The sequence below is a fragment of the Stigmatopora argus genome, chromosome 17 (genome assembly GCF_051989625.1).
Source record: "Stigmatopora argus isolate UIUO_Sarg chromosome 17, RoL_Sarg_1.0, whole genome shotgun sequence".
Lineage (NCBI taxonomy): Eukaryota > Metazoa > Chordata > Actinopteri > Syngnathiformes > Syngnathidae > Stigmatopora > Stigmatopora argus.
The window spans coordinates 2,624,306-2,639,923 of record NC_135403.1 but is presented as its reverse complement, the minus strand read 5'-3'; the positions used below and the strand labels follow the sequence as shown (position 1 = coordinate 2,639,923).

The 15,618-nt window shown below is 40.1% G+C and overlaps 1 protein-coding gene across 2 annotated transcripts in view; it reads right to left on the bottom strand.

Moving 5' to 3' along the window:
• The window catches only part of ipo4 (importin 4), an 81,299-nt gene that overhangs the window by 60,190 nt on the left and 5,491 nt on the right, over positions 1–15,618 (bottom strand). Inside the window, exons 4-15 of one of the 2 annotated variants that reach the window (XM_077624185.1) lie at positions 12,425–12,504; positions 12,298–12,339; positions 7,945–8,074; positions 7,680–7,859; positions 6,571–6,636; positions 6,372–6,473; positions 6,192–6,275; positions 5,947–6,102; positions 5,809–5,862; positions 1,637–1,746; positions 1,448–1,556; positions 1,203–1,332 (exon numbers count right to left, since the gene is read on the bottom strand). In XM_077624185.1, coding sequence (XP_077480311.1) covers positions 1,203–1,332; positions 1,448–1,556; positions 1,637–1,746; positions 5,809–5,862; positions 5,947–6,102; positions 6,192–6,275; positions 6,372–6,473; positions 6,571–6,636; positions 7,680–7,859; positions 7,945–8,074; positions 12,298–12,339; positions 12,425–12,504 — 1,243 coding nt within the window. Of the gene's footprint in view, positions 1–1,202; positions 1,333–1,447; positions 1,557–1,636; positions 1,747–5,808; positions 5,863–5,946; positions 6,103–6,191; positions 6,276–6,371; positions 6,474–6,570; positions 6,637–7,679; positions 7,860–7,930; positions 8,079–12,297; positions 12,340–12,424; positions 12,505–15,618 lie in introns of those variants that run through there. The other variant, XM_077624186.1, reaches the window with a different exon arrangement.

The window sequence follows — 15,618 nt, the reverse complement described above, 5'->3', positions numbered from 1 at the left end:
TCGTTGCCTTTTTAAAAACGTGTTTTTAGCGCGTGTCTGTATGTTTAAGCTGGTGTATGTTTTGCCATGCCTGGCTGCGTGTTTTGGTGCGGTGCGTCTCGTGTGTGTGTCAAATACAGAAATAGCACTCGTTACTGACACTGCGCCTTTAAATGCGGTGCGCCATATAGTCATGAAAATACGGTATCATGAAAACACTTTCAAATTTGAAACTACAAACTTCCGTGAATAGGTAAATAAATTACATTCCACATTCAATGTTACCTTACTTTATAAGAGAATACAAAATTTGATGATTTTAAAGTATTTTTGTGGTTCTGTTGTGCAATAAAGATAAGACAACTCCCTCCTTACACTATGAAAAGTAAAGAATGATAAAACCTGCAGAAATTTCAACAGGCGTTTTATTTTTATAAATTTGCCTTCCAACTAAAAGTTAAGCAATATGAAATAAATAATCAACTTAGGAAATCATCACCATGGGCAAGAAGAGTATTTACAGCCTCACAAAAGGAAGTGTAAATTTAACTCCAATATGGGCATTTTAAAAAAGTTGGATGAACTTAACCCATTTTAACCCAAGTTAACAAGTTTTAGATTTTTTAAACGTCAGAACATTTGCATGAAATGGGGGAACTCCTTTATCAAGTTTAGATAAGAATTTCTGGCTGTCTTCAAATGAGGACAGTGGGTAAGGAAGATTTCAATAAGGTGGCTGTTTCTGCAGGAAGAAGGGGAGATTAAGAGGAATTAAAAAAAAAAAATAAATAAAGGAAACAACAGGGAGACTTCACTTGGATCTTTTAGTGGGGCGGCTTGTTGTTGCCCTGCATCTAATAATCGCTCATTTTGGCTTTTATAGTTCTTTTTGCTTTAATGCTCCGTTTTAGCTGCTCTATTGCTAACTATGCTAAAAACAGCTTTTCCTTATTCCTCTTCTACTGAATGTTGAGCTGGAACTACCGTTCACGTCGCATCAGCACCCCCATTCTCTGTAGTGTTCGGGTGGTGTAATTGCAGTTTAAACTTATCAAATATCATCGAAGGTTTTTATTATGATTGTAGACAAAAATTATTTGACGATGACTATCGTTATCGTTTTATCGCCCAAGTCTACCCTCAAGTATGAAATTAGAGCAAGCCTGGATGAATTTGATCTGGTAAATTTTAGCTCTCGCATGTGCACCTACTTAAAAACTTACCTAAGTTCTCCATGAAATTCTCCAGCGCATAAAAGGCCTTTGTGACATGGCCAACTTTTGCATGGTTCAAAGATGAAAGGTACCCGAGAAGTAATGGCATCAATTCTTCACAATGTTTACTGACTTCAGGCTAAGGAAAGAAACAATACACATGCAAATTAGAATGTTTCAACACAGGCAGATAGTAGATGCCCCTTTGTGAAACAAACTTACACATGAAACAGCATGATTAAAAAACAGCTTACCTGTAAATGTTCAGAGAATTGTCCCAGTGCAAATAGTGCAGTAATGCGGACCACCTGATCACTATCCGAAAGGCTTTGGCAAACCGTTCGCAGCACCGATGATAGCATCCTGCAATAGCATTGGTTCAGAGGTTATCTTTTGTCCATGATCGCTGACTAAACTATGTAATATTAAACATCTGAGATTACTTGGAGCATATATGATCTGCGCATCCTTCAGCCAGCACAGCAAGACACATGAGCCCCCCCTTCCTTTGATATGGGTCATTACTGGCCAGGCAGGCCTGAGTCAGCGGCATCTGTGATGCCCCAAAAATAATAATCACAAATTTCATGGAAAATTTTAGGACGTGAATGATTTAGGTACAACATAGTATTTTTTTGGTCAATTGAGCTTAATATATGGTAATGATAGTACACAACTTAATACTAATCGTTTTTCTTTAAAGCATCAACTTTGATGAACGTAAAATTAAATAACAAAAATATTGTCTTGCCATGAAATTAAGTTAATTATAGAATATTGTATTCAAAATTAAATCATCAAGACTCACACAGATCCCAAAGTATCAAAATTCTTTAAAAAAAAAAAAGGGAACTTTGCCGCCAGGTTTTTTAATAAACAATGATGTCATAGGAGTGAAGGAGTGAGCAGAAGGCCCGGAAAAGGAGTGTATGTAGATTAGAACTGGGCGATATGAGAAAAATTGTTATCACGATAAAAAAATACATATATTAGTCGGTATCGATAATTATGATGATAACTATTACGTCTTTTTTGTTTTGAATTTGAAACTTCAAACTTCTGTGAATAAGTAAATGACTTTCCTCCTCATTCAAATATGAAAGTAACAATGTTACCTTACTTTATAAGAAAAGAGAATATGAAATATGATTTTAAAAGGTATTTTTGTTGTTCTCTTGTGCAATAAAGAGAAGACAACTCCCTCCTCACACTATGAAGTAAAGAATAAAACCTGCAGAAATTTAGACAGGGGGGGGGGGGGGGGGGGGGGTGAAAAAAGACCATGCTCTCAAAATAACACAAAACAAAAAGGATTAATGACAGACAGACATTTACTTCTCTAATAAAGTGATAAAAGATACTGTTAAATAACTGACACCTAACATCCCTCAAATACAATATCACCCACCAAAACCACTGAACAGCAATGAAACCATTCTTAATCTGCACATAGTTTTGCAGTCAAGTTGAGAAAGCGGTGTCTGGTCTCAAAAACTCCAAAGTAAAAGATGCGTATAATAACACCACAAAGAATCTCACGTAGCTCCATTAAACATGATTGTAAACAAATCCACAAACGAGTCTCTTCCCTGAACCCTGGGAAGTGCTCAGTCATAACACCGGTCCATAAATCAGGGAAACAAAATAAACAACTACAGAACTATAAGCCATCTCAAAAGTCTTCGAAAAGATAGTAGCAGAGCAAATTGTGGATCACATTAACAGCAGTCCATACAGACTGAACAGGCTGCAATTTGGCTTTAGAAAACATCATTCTACTTAGACGGCAGCTTGCTTCTTTCTAGAAAACATAAAAACAAATCTAGATGAAGCATTGGTGCGGTCTTCATTAATCTCAAAAAGGCATTTGACACCATCAACCGCCAGATACAACTGACTAAACTGTCTAATTTTAATTTCTCACCAAGCCGATAAATTGGTTTGAATCATACTTATCTTTAAGATCACAGTGCGTCATGATACAAAATACAAAATCTACTTCACGGAATAAGTCTTGGGGTACCACAGGGGTCAGTGCTTGGTCCACTGCTCTTAGGTCTTTACATAAATGATCTGCGGTAAGGGATGCCGTCAGGCTGAAATTGGGCCCTTTTGGCCCATGGGACTCCGGCGGCAGCTGACGGGTACCGGGTGACCAAGCGGTACGCAGCTCTGGTCGTCTCCGAGGCAAAAACCCGGGCATGGGAGGAGTTTGGTGAGGCCAAGGAGAACAACTTCCGGGTGGCTTCAAGGAAATTTTGGTCCACCATCCGATATCTCAGGAGGGGGAACAGTGCACCATCAACACAGTGTATAGAGGGGATGGCGGCGGTGCCGACCTCGACTCGGGATGTTGTGAATCGGTGGGCCAAATACTTTGGACACCTCAACTCCACAGACACACCTTCCCATGAAGAAGAAGAAACTCTAGGGTGGACTCTCATCTTTTGGGGTTGAAGTCACCAAAGTGGTTAAAAAGCTCCTCTGGATTGGCAGACCGGGTGGTGGTTCCCCTTTAAAAAAAGGGGGACCGGAGGTGTGTTCCAATTCCAGTTGTACCTTGAGATACGAGCTTAATGCGTTCCGGGACGGAGCTCGTATGTCGATTTACTCGTATCTGAAATCAACGTTTGCAATAGAAATGAACCAAATACAATTTACAAGCTGTCCGCCTAGGTGCCTGAACAAAAAGGATATAACCTGCCTTTTAATGAAAACAACGGAAAACATAGGAAATTTATAACAATCAAAGTGGAATTTTGTTTTATTTAAAAATCAAGGCTACTCGCGTTTGGCCAGTCAGAGCACGTCTAACTAGTCGTCACCTGCCTAATGTATGCCGATAATGCCGTTCTATATGTCCACGAGAAAGACAAAAAACATGCTGAACAGGAACTCACATGCAATGACGAGCATGAATAACTGGTTTGAAATATTCCCACTACACTTAAACATATCTAAGAAAACAAACAATGATCATATCAGTGATGGGTGACATTGTCGGGGTTGCCAAGTTTACAAAAACTAGAGCACTAAAAAACAGTCTTCTCTGCTATCTGTGAAGAAATTTGGAATGAACATCATGCTCTGCCATTTTACAGTGAAGCAAAATGGCTGTCACGAGGATATGTCTTGTTTAGAGTTTTTTAAGATTGTAGGGCAGATAAAAATGTTTTGGGAACAGAAGCATAACTATGATATCGCTGAAAAAAATTAGACAAGTTTCTGGGTGACATTTGGGAAGCTAAAAGAGCCAAATCTACAGCTTCAAGGAATAGATAAACACCTCCTCAGGTCACAGACATGATCAATTTTTCCATTCAAAAGCTAGAGATTTGGGGCAGGCGACTTGATGAAGAAAATACTGATTCATTAGAGATAAATGCATGAATTTGGACTGCACCAGTAACATAAATACAGACGCTCCCCTACTTACGAACATACGACTTACGAGCAACGGTACATACGAACATGTCTGCAAATTGCGTTTATATCGAAAAATGTTCGTCAGTTCGATTTTGGATTGCATGCCTTTTTCCGAGTAGTACTTCTACTCCAATTGCAATTACATTACAGCGCCTTCTCTGTTTTATTGCTAATTATTTATTTCATAACAAGTATACCTTAGTTTACTATCCACACATCGTTTTAGTATACATTTTTATAAACATGTATTTATTTTTATTTTTTTTAAAGTCAGCGAGAGACCACAAATCGTTTAGTATACTTTTTTTCCGCGAGGGAGAAGCCCGGCCCGACCCGAACCCAAAGTAATGATTAACATTTTAGGCCTGAGCCGACCCGAATTTCGGGTCTGGGCTCGGGCTAAAGAGCTTACCCCTAGACACAAATTATGGGTGCGTGTTATACACGGGTGCGCGTAATACTCGAATAAATATGGTAATCACCCCGGAAGAATCTTACACAAGCTTTGTCAACGCAGAGAATAAGATGTCAATTATGAATCCTTGATGTGTTTTCAACATATTAAATTGCAAATAGCGATTTAGATTATGAAAAACATTATTCATTTGGGTTACAAAAGTACTATGTGGGTGGCTATGGGGTCTTGCAGATGAGGGAAGGAAAAATGGAATGGGAGATCGATAGGAGGATTGGTGAGACGACGCAGTGACATTTTGTATAGGTCTATCCTAGTGAAAAAACGATTGTGCTCGTCTGCCTTGTATGCAAATGTGGTGCATTAGGGTAGCGATGTAATTGTATTGCAAATTTACATTTTGTTGTGTTGCGGTTATGACCTATTCTTGGCCGACTTACATTTTTTGGGACAAATACATTAAAATTGAATTTCACTGATGAGTTTGAAAGGAGTGGGTTCATTTGGTTTTTATGACTGAGGTGATGGAACACACCAGTAGTGTACACTTGTGTTTCTTAATATTATTTCTTCAACTGTGGAGTCACAATTATGGTGCTGTTTTAAGAGGGATAGTTATTATTGAAGTCAGAATGAATTGGGAGATCACTGAAGGCATCGATATAAAATGCATAGCCAGCTACTGAGGTTTGGGTTATATTGTCACGAAAGCAAAAAAAATAAAAATTGTTCAAGATAATAACATCTTTAATTCACAGTAGAAGAAACACTTACCAAATGATGAAAGAGTTTCTCAGGGGGCATATGAAGCGCCATGGTGTCAATGACCTATACATATACAATGCATTACTTTTTACTTGAATTAACAAATTCCCCAACACTTTAAATAATGACACAGTGATTATTATAGACCTGAGCAGCACAATGTTTAGGATTATCGTTGTCTGCACCATCTCCATCGTCGTCTTCATCATCCTCTGGATCCTGCTCACCAGGCAGAGGTGTTGCAGTCAAAACAGGAAAGATTGCCTGCAGAATTGGGAGTAGGAGCTTCTTCTTCAGCACAGTCTACAGGATTACAGAGGGCAATACACATTGGAAGAAAATGGTCTGGCTTTTTCAATTGTATCCTCTTGCTAAGTTAGGTGTGGCCGCACCTTGCTCTTCAACTTAATGAGAAAGGCAATGCAAGAGAGCGCTTTGACACGCAGCGAGCCAGACAGTGTGGTGTCACTGCCTACCTAGCCGCAATAACACGCACAACACATTTCTGTCAGAAAATATTAAAAGAAAGTCGACAATTGGCTCTAACCTAAGAGAACATAGAGCTTGCCTACCTCCAAGAAGAAGTGTACCATGTTTTCAATGTGAGGCAAAATGATGGACACCTCGCTATCCATTAGCTCATTGAAGACCTCCATTGATTCACTGGCTCGGCTCTGAGTGAACAAATAATGTTAAATAAAGTTAACTTTATTAAAAAAAAGTTAAACAGTTAAATGTACCACATTTTGCATAATACCACATTTTACTTACTTCATCAGCTTTGATCAAATGTTTCAGAGCGACAATAAGACTCGGTATGATGGACTGCATCTGCTTCTAAAAAGCAGTAAAACAAATTCATGAAGGCTTGAAAAAAGATAGCGCAGAGTTACAATGACATTCTACGGTTCATTGTAACCGCAAAAACAATTCCAGACAAAACATTGAATTTCAGTAAACAAGCTAATTTAGGTTTGCTCCCATATTGCCAGTATTCACATTGGCAAATCAGTTGAAACTTGGGAGTGAAAAATTGTCAGGAACAAAAAAATTCAACAAACAATATTACTCATTTGCAAATGTATCACTCAGACATGTTCTAGAGCAGGGGTGAACAATTATTCCACAAAGGGCTGTGGTGGATCCTGGTGTTTTGGTCCACTTATGGAATCAATTTCCTAAGTAAAGGTACTACTGTATTTTACTAATACTGTTTATTTTCATCTATATACTTATTGTGACTTATTAGGTCGTGCGGTGTGGCAACATTCCGCAAGTATCAGGGGTCACATATGGGGCCAGTGATAGTGAAATCGGACAGGAAATTAGATGCATTAAACTGGATATTGTTCAATTAAATTTAAAAAAAACTAAATCATACACTTGTTATACCTTACTGCTGACTTCCTCCTAAAAATCAAACTTGCAGCTGATTCATTCGTTTTTTCTTATTTTAAAGACAACAAGAAAAATGTTTTGTGTATAATTTTGCTCCCTCTGAAGCAAAGTACTTTACCTTGACTACCAGTAATTCAAATTTGTCGTCTGTAGAGAACATTTGTAAACCTAAATATCTCCCACCCAGTGCATCCAATCCCATTAAAATGTTTTGCACTCTATAGAGGACATTCGGTGCTTTCCAATGATACCAAATTTCTTTTGCAGTATTCCAACTATTTCACATAGATTGGGGAATTTCAAAAAAAATGTGATTGGACATGTTTTTCTTGGTAGTCAGGAGGTTAAGGCTTACAATGGGAGTAAGCACACAATAACTGACTGACTACTGTTACCATAGTACGTTGTGATTCACACAGAATGCGTTGAAATCTGTGGTTCCTAAATTCCAGATTCCTGTGGGGAACTAAAATTGGTCTCACCATGTGTTCTGTGCCAACATATGCAGTCATAGCCGTAAGGGTGAGGATGCAATAGTACAAGGCTGTTGGGTTGTTGTGGTCCTGTAGCGCGGTGACAAAGAGCTGGAGAAGCTGGGAGTAATGAGGCTGAAAAGGCTCTGGGTTGGACTCAATCACTTTGTTTAGAAGCAACATCCCAACCTGCAAGAAAGAAGCAGGTACATACCTTTCTTGTGAGAACAGTTGTTGATCATTTTGGAATGTGATGTGACCTTCAGTGCTGAACCTGTCTATCGTGTGAATTGACACTCTTGGTGGCTTGATTGAGAAGCTGCAGCAGGGCAGGCCAGCTATTGGGAGTTTCATATTTGACTATCATGGCACACAACTGCGCGAGTGAGTGCTGCACTTGGTGTCTGAAATTCAAAGATGAATAAATCAGAATTCATTCAAGTTATATGCTTTAAACTGCCACAGGCACTGATGGACCAAAGTTGTATTTTAACCCGCTGGTGGGAGAACTGAGTCCCGAAAGCAAACAATAAGGGCCTCGCCTTGGCACATCACGGTGTTCGCGACTCTACCTTGAGCTACAGTGGGGCAAAAAAGTATTTAGTCAACTACCAATTGTGCATGTTCTCCTACTTGAAAAGATTGGAGATGCCTGTAATTGTCAACATGGGTAAACCTCAACCATGACACAGAAGGTGGGAAAAAATACAGAAAATCACACTGTTTGATTTTTAAAGAATAGATTTCCAAATTAAAGTGGAAAATAAGTATTTGGTCACCTACAAACAGGCAAGATTTCTGGCTGTCAAAGAGGTCGAACTACTTCTAACGAGGTCTCCACTCGTTACCTGTATTAATAGTATGATTTAACTTATCGGTATAAAAGCCACCTGTCCAGAACCTCAGTCTCTCATACTCCAAACTCCACGATGGCCAAGACCAAAGAGCTGTCGAAGGACACCAGAGACAAAATTGTAGACCTGCACCAGGCTGAGAAGACTGAATCTGCAATAGGTAAAACACTTGGTGTGAAGAAATCAACTGTGGGAGCAATTATTAGAAAATGGAAGACATATTAGAACACTGATGATCTCCCTCGATCTGGGGTCACATTCAAGATCTCACCCCATGGTGTCAAAATGATAACAAGAACAGTGAGCAAAAATCACAGAACCACACGGGGTGACCTAGTGAATGACCTACAGAGAGCTGGCACCAAAGTAACAAAGGCTACTATCAGTAACACAATGCGACTCAAATCCTGCACTGCCCGACGTGTCCCCCTACTGAAGCCAGTACACATTCAGGCCAGTCTGCAGTTCGCTAGAGAGCATTTGGATGATCAAGAAGAGGACTGGGAGAAAGTGTTATGGTCGGATGAAACCAAAATATAACTTTTTGGTAGAACCACAGGTTTTCGTGTTTGGAGGAGAAAGAATACTGAATTGCATCCGAAGAACAACATACCTACTGTGAAGCATGGGGGTGGAAACATCATGCTTTAGGGCTGATTTTCTGCCAAGGGACCAGGACGTAAGAAGCATTTCAACGTCCTGGAGTGGCCTAGCCAGTCTCCAGATCTCAACCCCATAGAAAATCTGTGGAGGGAGTTGAAAGTCTGTGTTGCTCAACGACAGCCCCAAAACATCACTGCTCTGGAGGAGATCTGCATGGAGGAATCCGCCAAAATACCAGCAACAATGTGTGAAAAGCTTGTGAAGAGTTACAGAAAACGTTTGGCCTCCGTTATTGCCAACAAAGGGTACATAAAGCATTGAGATGAACTTTTGGTATTGACCAAATACTTATTTTTCACCATGATTTGCAGATAAATTCTTTAAAAGTCAAACAGTGCTTTTCAGTTTTTTTCCCACATTCTGTCTCTCATTGTTGAGATTTACCCATGTTGACAATTACAAGCCTCTCTAATATTTTCAAGTAGGATAACTTGCACAATTGGTGGTTGACTACATACTTATTTGCCCCACTCTATATACCAGAGAGTAAAGTATTTAATCTCAGCTCACACTAAAAGGCATTATCATATGTATTCTAACATGGAAACAATATCAAAAAGAAAATGCAGAAGATTTTAAATAGTAAATTTTAATTCATTTGTTCATTGAGGCAAAAAAGTACTTGATTCTATAGTAAGCATTAGGAATTCTAGCTTTCACAGACCATTTAGAGAATGCCAATCAATGTTCCCTCTAATTGTTCATGTCTGGGCATACACACAACCTCCCTGAGCACACTGAGGACCACTGTGAGCAACATCAGAGGTGCTCGCTACGGTCCCACACCTGTCATCACCAGGTGCATTTCTAAATTTTATTATTAATATCTATACATATCAATTTGCATAAATCTGACTTAAATTTTACTTTATTTTTCACGTCTGTCCTTCTCACTTCTTATTTTCATTCAAACGAAAATTCTGCGGAATGTGTCGCTTTTCGCTGCATATTTTGCACAGGACCTTTTTCACTCAAAAAACAAAATGTCCCCCAGTTTCACTGCTTGTTCTTCTATTTGCACATGGTTTGACAGCCATGCCAACTTGAAAGATGCAGTTCTTTTCTTTTTTTTTTTATTCTGGTTTGGGGAGTTGACGTATCACATTCACTTTAACAGAGTTACTTTAGCCTCATGCGCAAGTACTGTCAATGCCGTGATTGGCTACATTGCGTAATTGCATCGTATCCAATGATTGGCTGGACACCGGTCACTTAATGAATTACATAGTAAAATGATGTAGAAAAAGGTTATTTCAAATTCATTTAGTGCGTTCACTGCGCTTCATAGGTTTTCTTATGCGCCGAGTCTGCGACCAGTGCGCAATTGCGCAGTTGGGCTGCAAAGAAGGAACGTTGCTCCAATCAAATACAATTCAAGACACTTGTTTACAGAATCGAACACTTTCATCAATTAATCAAAAACGTTTTACTCTTTGTATTACAGGAATACCTCGACATACGAGGGCCCCGACAAACGAGCAATTTGAGATGCGGGTAAAATTTCGAGCAAATATTTATCTTGAGATACGAGACAAATTTTGATATACGAGCATACAGCGGACGCGAGGCTGCTCATAAGAACATCATGGGCACTGTCTTTCCCGTCGCAACTCCCTCGTCTAATGTCTCTACGAGCATTGGGCAGAGCGTTGCATTTTTTTCAGTGTTTTATTTCTCCGTTAGTGAGTGCAGAATGGCGGAGGAGCTTGCTCGATAATATGAGGGAAGGATATACTACTTGTTGGCAAGTGGTCGTGCGTTATCCTATTGTGCATCATTTTCGGAATATTTTGAAGGGAAGACAAAAGCAGACAACTCTCGATAGGTTACATTTAGCTGCAGCTGAAAGTCAGGATGGAGGCAAGGCAAATAGAGCCAAGAAAAGTAGAAGAAAGGTATGAAAATGTAAAACAAAATTAGAATTAAGTTTAGTGTAAGGTTAGATTACATTTATTTTTGAGTGTGTCTGTAACGTAATCCAAGTTCATTTAAATTTGTTTATGTTATGCTACGAGCGCATTCCCGCGCAAAAAGTCTCTCTCCCCTCCGTGAAATCCGTCTAATTTTAGTACTATTAAACATTATAACCACTCGTTATTACTCTGTTAATAGATGGCGAATTAGAACAAATAAATGTTTTTCCAATCCAATATCCTGTTTTTGGTGTTTTTTCGGAGGGTTCTACCGAATTAGTTTGCTTTTAGTTCATTAGATGGAAAACCTTCATTTGAGATACGAGTAAATCGACATACAAGCGCAGTCCCGGAAGGCATTAAGCTTGTATCTCGAGGTACCACGGTAGTAGTATAATAAGAAAAAGGAGAAATGAAACTAAGTCTTAGGGTAAATTTAAGTTTTAAGTAATATTTTGTATACCGCATTTCCACGACAATAGGCGCACCCTCAATGAATGACACATTTTTTTCCATATATAAGGCGCACCGCATTGTAAGGCGCACCGCTCCGCATTACGATGTTCTACCACACCGCATTATACGGGTTTACAGTAGAGGCTGGGGTTATGTTATGCATCCACTAGATGGTGCTGCGCTAAAGGGAATGTCAACATAACAGTCAGATAGGTCAGCCAAACTTTATTAATACCTAGATTACACATCAGCTCTCTGACAACTCCATTCACTCCCAACATGAATAAACAAGTTTTTTTTATTTTCTCCGGGGTTAAAGTATTAGTATTTTCGTGACACAGCAATAGCATAATAACTCATGTTGAACAGGTGGGCGAATGCGGCATCCAACATGCACGTGCTCGCCGTCATACTGGGTGTATTGACAAAAGAACTACATCTCCCAGCATGAACCGCGTACGGGGGAAAATGAAGTCGCAGGCTGCTTACCGTAGTTGCGAGACCTGTAGAGGATGGTGTACCCTATCGACTGATTTATTTAATTTTATCGTGATAACAATTTTAATATTGGTCCATATATAAGGCGCACTGGATTATAAGAAAATTTCAGACTTTTAAGTGCGCCTTATAGTCGTGAAAATACGGTAATTTAATGTTTGTGTTATTTTCTTTCAAAGTAAACACAGATGTAGCATTATGACGGTGTATTCCACTTATGGCCCAAAATTATGGAAAGCTTACTCTGCTTCCTGCATGAATGCCCTCAACACCACTGCCTTAAGTCTGTGTGAACAAAGAATAAAGAAATTTTTAACCAACTGTTATTCTTATGTGAAGGATAATGTCCTGAGAAGGCATTAATGATGACCTTTCTCGATCTGCAAAGTTTATCTTCCTCCACTGTTTCTTCACTCTCAGGCGTAGCATCACGGCAGCCGACTGACGGATCTATTAGACAAAAAAGGAATGTCTGCTGTCGCTTGGAAATATTATTTGAAAAATTAACATGTTTTCATTGTTACGCTGATGGTACTCAACTATACACGCTACTAAAAACTAACAAATTTTATTTTTATACAGAAATTACAGTACATCTGAAACAAATAATTTATTCAAGAGTCTTGAAACAAATTTGGATATGGAAAAACATTGCAATAAAATTATGCAAACTAATTTAAAAACTTGAGTCGCAAAGATCTGTCATGTCAGAACATTGCTCCTCGCAAATATTGTTTTCTTCGCTGTGCCCAGTGTCACTGTCCTCACTCTGATCCTATGGCTTCTCACATAGCACGTCATCTTCACTGCCGTCCAGGGCATTTGATATGCAACAATTGTTTTAAACCCGTGAATGATGGTCTTTGAGGAAACTGCATCCCATGCGTGGAGGATCCAGTCACAGAACAAATGTACCAGAGCCACCTGCCGTATTTAATCGCATATAAGCCTCTTCTGTCGAACAAAAAAAATGACTGAATCGAGGGTACGACTTTTATGCGTATAAAAAACCACGACATAATAAAAACTACAAATTGACGGCGCCTTAACACGATGACGTCACGACAAAAATGGTTGCTAAGTCGGCGCGTGACGTCACGGTGTAAGCGAATCTGGCCAATACTTTCATTTATTTCAAAATAGAGAAGATAAACAGATAAAACCCTAAACTAAATTTATTTTAACGTATATAAATGAAATTCAAGAAAAAAAACGTACAGATCTTGCATATAACGTGAAAATCTCACGTTCCCGTCACTGCTCGCTCGGGAGTATTACCCTAGTTAAATGTTCTCTGACTGGCCAGACGTGAGTAGCCTTGATTATGAAATAAAACTTTCCAGTCGGTGTGAGCGCGTGATCACCAGGAAGGAGCCACTGTGTATTTCTTACACAATGGTTGTTGACCACAACATCCAACACCTGCAGCTGACTTGTCGTTCACCTGGAATTATCAAGTCGCCGGTTATCGCCTTGACCTGATTTTTTTAACTGGATCAGACCAGTGAGTCCCCTAAGCCGTCTGCCCCACACAACCTGGAGCCAGTCCACTACAAGCTCGGTTTCCATCCAGCCCTTTTCCTGGGCATGTACAATAATACCAGCTGCCATTGCCTCCTTAGGTACTGTCATACATTTTAAAAGTACATAGGGAGGGAGTTTGGTTCCGTCTGTGAGGCAGGCTAACATGACGGTAACGTGCCTCTTCTCATTTCTAGTGGATTTTAAAATAACAGATTTCTCACCTTTCTTGTGCAGTGACAGGTGTTAGCATCTCAAATACACTGGTTGTCTGATCAGCAATTCCAATCTGATCCAGTGGGTTGCTTTTTCTTCAAGTTGAACACAGCGCTGAAAATACAACAGCTTCTCTGCAAAAGGCAGGCATTGGACTAGACTTGTTCTGCGTCGCACCGTTAATCCGTTACCGTTGCGCCGCATCATTCTCTTACACCAGCCGAGGCTTGCATTGAAGTCAGCGGTGGGTATGTTTAGCTCTTTGGCTATTTCCACCGCTTTGAGCTGAATGACAGCTCTGGAAGTGGCCACTCTGAGGACCACGGAAAGCTTTTCTCTGACTGAGAGCATTTTTTAGCTCTCCATCACTATGTGATGCCATATTTCAGAGCTGGTTTGCAATTGTTTGAAGACCGCTTCATTTATCACCATCATCTTGAAGTTTGCATCAACTTCTCCTTAGCTGCCGGTTCACCTGGCCGATCTTTGACCCATTTCTCTCCAGATTGTCGCTACGTTTCTCCATTTATCTCTTCTCTTCTTTTTCTCTTTTCTTTCTTATCGCTATTTTGTAATTTTCTCCTTCGTGACGGGGAGTTAAGTTCAGCATTCGCGTTAGAAATAAAAATTTACATTTACAAAGACAGGCATATTAACTTCCTTATGATATTGACCCTAATAATGTGCTTTTTATTCAGTATCTCAGAAATACCACATGTGATGATTTTTCTTAAGATTTTCCCTTCAAAGTAACACATTTGTACTCCCTATTAAAACCATGAACATGGAAGTGAAAATTGGGATTCAGGGGGCGGCTTATACGCGAAAAATTGTAACATTCAACAATTTTAAGGGTGCAGCTTATACGCACAGGTGGCTTATATGCAATAAATGCGGTATATTCCGCGAAGGTCAAGCCAGGTACCAGTTCAGCAGCACCCCCCATGAAAGTATAGGCGCAGGCAGCAAGCATCAGTACCACCAGAGTTCGGCAGCGTGGTTAGGAGTGAACAGACCTACAAGAGGTCACACCCCATGATACCCTACTTCATTCGCCGCGACCCATGTGAGTTTGCATGCCTAAAGATCACACTGGGAAACCTACCTACAGATGGGGACCGAACTCTTCAAGTACCAGATCCTGGTCGACCACCTTAAGTTTGAAGAAGCAAAGTTGATAGCAGACTCCTATCTCAACTCACCTAACCCCTACAGTGACACCATGTTAGCATGCAAAACGAGAAATTTGGTTAACCTCACAAAATAGCCTTAAAATAGCTGACTTGCGCCGTGGCAACAATGCAGCTTTCGAGCGGTTGGCCCTCAAAGTACAACTACTGGTCGGCCTCCTGATGAGGGCACTGACGGCGAAGCGGAACTTCGCTGTGGGTCACACGTGGCCAGACTGCTCGGCAAGCTTCCTCCAGAACAATGAGGAGACTTCTGGTGAAGTACCCTCCAATGGCCAGGTACATTTCCCACCCTTGAAATTGCTAATTGGCTGAAATATGAATGCTGGTGTCAAGTCCCTGACCGACCACTCAGAGGACCTAAGGAGAGGCAATTAGTCAAGTCTGACAGTCGCCAAGGTCACCGATCTGTTATCGTTCTTCACAGTTCTAAGAACACTGAAGGCCACAACATAAAAACGGAGGTCTCCGAGAGAAATAGGGGAAGGAAGCATTATTGCCCTTTCTGTGAGAACCTGGATCACTTCCTCACTTAATGCTCAGAAGTAACCAAGCCAAGCAAAGAATGGCTCATAGAGTGGATGAAGGCAAATAAGAGATGCTGGCGCTGTGCAAAGCCCCACCAAGCGGCACAGTG